The sequence below is a fragment of the Cydia strobilella genome, chromosome 13 (genome assembly GCF_947568885.1).
Source record: "Cydia strobilella chromosome 13, ilCydStro3.1, whole genome shotgun sequence".
Taxonomy (NCBI): domain Eukaryota; kingdom Metazoa; phylum Arthropoda; class Insecta; order Lepidoptera; family Tortricidae; genus Cydia; species Cydia strobilella.
This window is the reverse complement of record NC_086053.1, coordinates 6,958,340-6,964,883: the sequence shown is the minus strand read 5'-3', so window position 1 is coordinate 6,964,883 and position 6,544 is coordinate 6,958,340. Positions and strand designations below refer to the sequence as shown.

Genomic DNA, 6,544 nt, shown 5'->3' with positions numbered 1-6,544 from the left:
TTGCTATCACTGATAACCAAAACTATGTGCAAATGTGCTTTGAACTTGCTACCTAGTACCGAAGCGAGACCACGTAAACGATAGAATATTCTGGATATAAACGTCTTACTTAAGATATATGATATTACTATACTATCTACTGATACTATCTAAGTTAATTAACCTTTATAGTTAGGTACTTACCTGTTTTTATATCAACAGTTATTTACAAATATGTAGGTTATGTAATATACATTGAAAAATTACAAAAATCCCGACTTAAGTAAAGACGAAAAGTAAAACTCATTTCCTACTTTGGGAGTAACAACATCATGAATTCACAGAAAAACAAATGAACCAGGGAATGAATGAATTAGGGTTAAAACAGGAAAAGTAGAGTATACTTATTTATATCTACTTGTGCTGAAGTCAACGTTAACTCGCTTAAGACCCAAACAGAAACTCAGCTGAAATACATATTTGCCCGTGTACACTGCACGAAACATATAAAGCAAATCGTAAAAACTATTGGTGCAACCTTAACATGAAAAAACATCATAATCCATGTTCCATGTCGTGTGTAGGTGCAGCTCGTCACCCGCCACGCGCATGCGCGATCGTCGCCGGCCCGATAAGCGCGGTATTAGTGCGCTCCGGAATAACGACAACTATCGAGATCCACGAGGGCTATAATTCCTGTTTCGCAATATATTTTATCGATCCTCTTATTAAATTTAATAATTCTGGGCACACACGAGTTTGTTTGTGCCTACAGATGGTCTAATGATGGTAGAGTCACTTATTTTAAAATAGATACGGCAACATAGATTCCAAATAATCCTAACGCGAATTGTTCTTTAGAAGATGGCTAGGACGCCATGCCATTATTTTATAAAGTTCCTTAGAGTAAAGTGCCTCAATAGTTAAGGATACATGCCTACTCACAAAAGAAAAAATTGAACTTAGTAAATGATGTGACCATTCTGCATCTGAATACATTGTATGCACTTAGAGTTAGACCAAGACAAGTCTGCGACGATTTGATAGCACACGCAGTGCAAGTGTCATGTGCCTTACTCGAGAGAACTTCAACTTACGAATTATACGCCATAACTTCATAGAACTATCAAAAACCGTTGCAGACTTGTCTTGGTGTAACTCTAGGTACATTTTTTACACTTTGTGTTGGAAAATATTTTGCTGTAATCTTTATTTTTAAATCGACTAAACCGTAAAAGTTGAAGCATTTCATAACTTTTAATATTTTTTATACGCTAGTTTTACTACTGCGTTCAGAATCAAGAAATATTATTATGTTAGAGTTGCTGCCGAAGAATAAAACAATGAAATTAAACCAGATTTAGACATGTTTATATTGATAACCTTTTTTGTATCTCATACTATTTTTGTTAATGCAAAATATTACGAAGGTACGAAACATAATGACGTCAAATCAATTTAAACATAAAAATAAGACAGTAATATTTTTTATTTACGTAATTTGTTTTGTTTCATCGTAATTTTATAATTACAATTCAGTTAAGTACCTTCCACCACAAAATAACATCTTAAGGAAGGTGTTTTCGGAAACAGTCGATTTGAAGACTTTAACGCACCTAGGAAGTAAGTGAAATATTTTATGATAACTTCTACTTATTTATTTTGTGTACGCTTGTAGAGGTAAGGAAGGATATAGCCAATACCACATACAATCCAACCAACGATCTTGGAAGAGCGGAAGTTATAGGTAATAATTTGGGTGATTAAAATACTGTCGAATTTTTTTGTCTCTGGTCCTTATAGCAGATCCTTCAAGTGGTATTTAAGCCCAAATTAAAAAATAGGTAATTAAAAAAATATGTTTTTACCATGTGTTTATAACTAAAATGTTACATTTCTAAATAAATTAATGTCCGGCTGCGGGACAGGGCGTGCAGTTGAGGGACAGGGGGTGCGACCCTCGGTCCGGATCGTACCTGGTCCAACAGATCTCGTTGGCCATTCAGCACGGTAACGCTGCCAGCGGAATAGGGACGTTTGAGCCAAGTACGATTCGTGACGGTTATTTTATTTAACTAAGGTTATTATTTAAAAAAAAATGACGACGCCTGTTACGGATATCATCATTGGTATTTTTGGGACGAAGCCTGCGTTGCGGTTTAAAAAAATATTATTAAACTACTTCGAAAACAATTAATGTCCTAAACTTCAAAAAATTACTTTAAACATTTTACGTGGCAGCGTGGCATAAAAATGAACTGTCATAGGGACCATCCGTTCGAAGCGACAGAGATGATAAAGTTTTACAGGTCGCTACCGGTGTTCGAAAATGTGGTACCTACCCTTTATAAATATGTATTAAGGATTTGCCACACTGGATGCGTTCTGCGGGCATCGGTCAGGTCAAACTTCAACTTCAAAGGTTGCTGTCAATGTTGTTCATACATAATGCGGGTTTGACCTGACCGCTGACCGCAGAACGCATACAGTGTGGCAAATCCTTTAATTTAATACTTTAAAAGTTTTCTTATTCATTTTAGAATTGTTGAACACCTGATAAGAACTTTTTGCTTTATCAGATGCCAGATATTTTCGTATCGGTTTTTTTTTATCACATTTTTCTAAATGGCGACCTTCACTGTGTACAAATTCCTTCAACCTTTTCCGCATATTCCGAAATTAATGCAAAACTTCATCTGTGAAAAGCCCTTGGTTAGATACGCCTCAATATCATTTACGTATGCCACGGAATTAAAACAAAAACTTTGAATTGAATTTGAAATCGGAAATCTGCCGCTGCACACCCTGTATTTGTATTTTTCTAATAACTAACGAACTTGATATTAGCATATATGTACCCATTCAATAGTTACATTACCCTATTCCAATTATTATTCTTTCGTCTCCTTATTAAAGCTGTGCGTTTGTCACATTTGCAGAAGCCTTCCCAAACCATGCGATTGAAATACATTATGAGAGAACGCAAGATGAACCACCACAAATTCCAAATCAGTACATGAACTGGTTAAGAGCGAACCCTAACTTTCAGACAAAAGGACGTCGTCCAATAGGTGCGCATAAAAATAACTTAAATCTCTATAAATTGGGAAAGGTCTACAACAATCATTCAATAATTTTTTTGCAAATATTATTTATGTGTCAAGCGTAATTAAAAATTAAAATTAGTAAAATTATAAAGCTTTTATTTCGGATTATATATCCATAGAAGACTTAATATTACCAAACATACCTATTACAAAATGAAATAATAAATTAAATAATTGCACAATTAAAATGAGTACATATTATTAAAATTAAATTACACATTTTCGTAATAATTCGTATTTTTTTTTACCTAACATAACCGTCATTAAAGATATTTCCAGTTGAACTTTATATTTTATAATGACACATATGGTGATTGTTATTAGGACCGTAAAAAACTAAGTTATTTATTTACTCAGATACAGTGACTATTTTACTTTTTCAGAACGCTCAGGGGAAAATCTTGGTAAGTTAGCATATACGTAACTTTCATATTTAACTTGAAGGGATGCACATTTGGACACCTTCTAAAATTCTGTTAATGTTTAAATTTTTATTGTGAGAAGACTAATTTCTATGAAGCATGTCTATCAATATTATTAATGAAGTAAGCAGTATTTAATGTATTAATTTATTTAAAAAAAATCTTTTTAGAGACGCCCACAACAACAGTTCCCATCTCCACAACAATAACAACTACAACAACCTCTACGAGTATGTTTACCACCAGCATGAGCGATCTACTAACTTCTCGACCAACAGATAATACAATAAATGAAGGTAGCTGTTACAAATTATATTATTTTATCATTTATGTGCTTTATTGAGTAAAATTTACTAGACTAGAGAACTAAGTATTCAACTCTACAGAGAGTTGTATAGGTACAGAGTGTCCTTTTTTCCACAGATAATCGAAAACGACCTTTGTACATGGAAGATCTTATACAAGCTCTAGAAGATTTTGATAAGAAAACAAAACAAGATAATTTTACTGCGAGTAACAGTAAGATTGTTTTTACCCAGTATCATAGTTACTGTTCATCAAAAGGGTATATTATTATACCCTATATACAAACTTTTTTTCCGACGAACTTTTAACTGTTTTGACTCTTAATGAGACTTAATGGACCAATTTTTAACTGCTTATAATATAGGCCAATAAATAAGGTATGAGATCATTTATAAATAAATTTAATAATCATACTTAAATACATATACAAAGTTTTCTCAACGGCTATTTAGCTGCTGTGATAGGCATAGATAGATATTTATTTAATTCCTGGATTTTTTCTATTTTTAAGTATTTATCTAGAGTTTACTACTCGAGTACTTCTAGAAATAAACTTTTTTTATATTATATGTAAATAATCGCCTAGTATGTACAATCGGGGACATTCCCGGTAAACCACTTCAGAAAATGTTTACCTCGATCCTTACGAGCGAGCTAAACTCCGCCTCCCATAGAGATAACCAATTACGATGCATTTAGGATTCTTTATGTTAATAATGATAATGAAAAGGGTGAAAACAGGTAATGAGACAAATAATAAGAAGGACATTTTATTAGTTGTTGTTGTTTAGGCTAAGCTTCGCCTCCCCATAAAAATAACCAATTAGGATGCATTTTGGATTCCTCCTCTTAGTTTGCAAATACCGGCCGTCACAAAGGCAATGAAAGGCAATAAACTTTACCTAAGCTAACCTTTTTCTCAACACACACATTTTTAAGTGTCATGTTATTGGTCATCACTTTTATGATATCGCCTGACCGTATGCAAGACGTTTAAACGATTTTTGCCCTCAAGGTGGTTCACCGGGAATGTCCCCGGTTGTACCTACAATAGACTTGTACCTACAGAAGACAAGTAAAATAGCCGCAGAGGATGATTTATTGTAAAAAAAAAATTGGTTCATATATTTTTATTTCGATCCATTATATTTTTACAATTAACTTGGAACGGTATATTTCATATTTAGTGAAAATTTCTCAGGAATCGACTCAACCAATGAGGATGATCCTAATCGTCCACTGGTAAAAAAGGATTTATGGGATCTCGAAGATATTATATGTAAGTTTTCTGTTTCTATATGTTACTGGTTAAATATTGATTTAAGTTAAACTTTGCGTGGATTGATGATATGATTATTTATTTATTTACAGCTAACAGAGGTAAGTTTATTTTTTACAATAAAAGTAGTTCCTATTTAGTCTCTACTACCTAGGTACTGATACAACCTTGAAAATTATACTTTCTTGCGTAGTGTGATGACGAGACGGAAGAAAATTCAACTCAATAATTAACTATAGTCGCGTTAACTGTTTAAACTCATCAATACTTAATATTATAAATGCGAAAATAACTCTATCTGGCTATCTGTTTATCTGTCTGTTATCTCTTCAAGCTTTAACCGCGAAACCGTTTTTTTTTTAAATCTTATTTATTTTATAAGCCATGCGGAAGTTGCGGAACCGATATTAATGTAGATGAAATTTGGTATGGCGATATTGGAGATAGTTTAGAGGTAGCCGAGGAAGGGCATAGGATAGTTTTAGATAAAAACCTTAATATTTATCCGCAGATTGTAAAGACAGACATGGCACTGATGAAGGAATAAAGGATTTCAATGACGTCATTAAATTAATTAACAAAGGTAAAAATACCTTATTGTTCTTGTACCATTGTTTGAGGCTGGCTAAGAAAAAAATTTTTTTTTTATTTTTGTAAAAATTTAGCGTCAATTATAGAAATTGATTTAGTTGGATTTTTTCAGGCGTCAAAGTACAACTGGAAGTAACAACACCAGCGGGTGAAGACAAGGACTTAAATTGGGTTCCCATTAAAATACCTAAGGAATGATTAATAAACTGGAAATATACTAACATAAAATATGAGCAAATCCGTGTATCCTTTTATTCCTCGGTCTCATAAAATCTTTAAATTCGTATCGTTGAAAACCCCAATAAATGTCTTACTTATTATAGGGACCAACAGCAGTTATGCTTAACAGGGATACCTACTTAACAACATACAAGCAATATGATTTTAAATGTCGCGAATAGAATCTTAGCTCGCAATATACTGTATATAGGTAGCTGCCAATTCGCAACACATTCATCTTTCAAAAGCATAGAAGTCAAGGACTAGTATGACTAAAACTCATTGCTCGAGCGCTCATTACATTAAACAAAGAAACGAACCAATCAATTACTTTCATAAGAACAATATTTAAAATGCTACTTGACCTCTACCGCACGGAGGCACGTACAAAATTAACTGGAACATTATTTATGGACCTCGGTAGAGGATAATTCTATGTAATATTTATTAACTCATCGAGCTGGCTGACGTTAAATAAGAGCGGTATTCATAGGTCGCACTTTGTTTAAAATAAAAATGTTCTATTAATTGCCCGTTGCAACAGGTATGTTTCTATTTTTGTTGAAAATTGTATAAATCATGAACTAATAGCAGTTAGAAAACATGTTTTAAAATTGACCCTAGTATAAAAAGCCTAATTC

General features: G+C 33.1%; 1 protein-coding gene across 1 annotated transcript; it reads left to right on the top strand.

Moving 5' to 3' along the window:
• Nucleotides 1-1,249: 1,249 nt before the first annotated feature.
• Nucleotides 1,250-5,923, top strand: LOC134746369 (uncharacterized). Its single transcript, XM_063680738.1, has 9 exons — nucleotides 1,250-1,409; nucleotides 1,519-1,602; nucleotides 2,919-3,050; nucleotides 3,470-3,490; nucleotides 3,679-3,804; nucleotides 3,932-4,027; nucleotides 5,016-5,093; nucleotides 5,605-5,676; nucleotides 5,797-5,923. Exons 1-9 carry the CDS (start codon nucleotides 1,346-1,348, stop codon nucleotides 5,880-5,882), a joined length of 759 nt encoding a protein of 252 aa, XP_063536808.1. The 5' UTR covers nucleotides 1,250-1,345; the 3' UTR covers nucleotides 5,883-5,923.
• The last annotated feature ends 621 nt before the right edge of the window (nucleotides 5,924-6,544 follow it).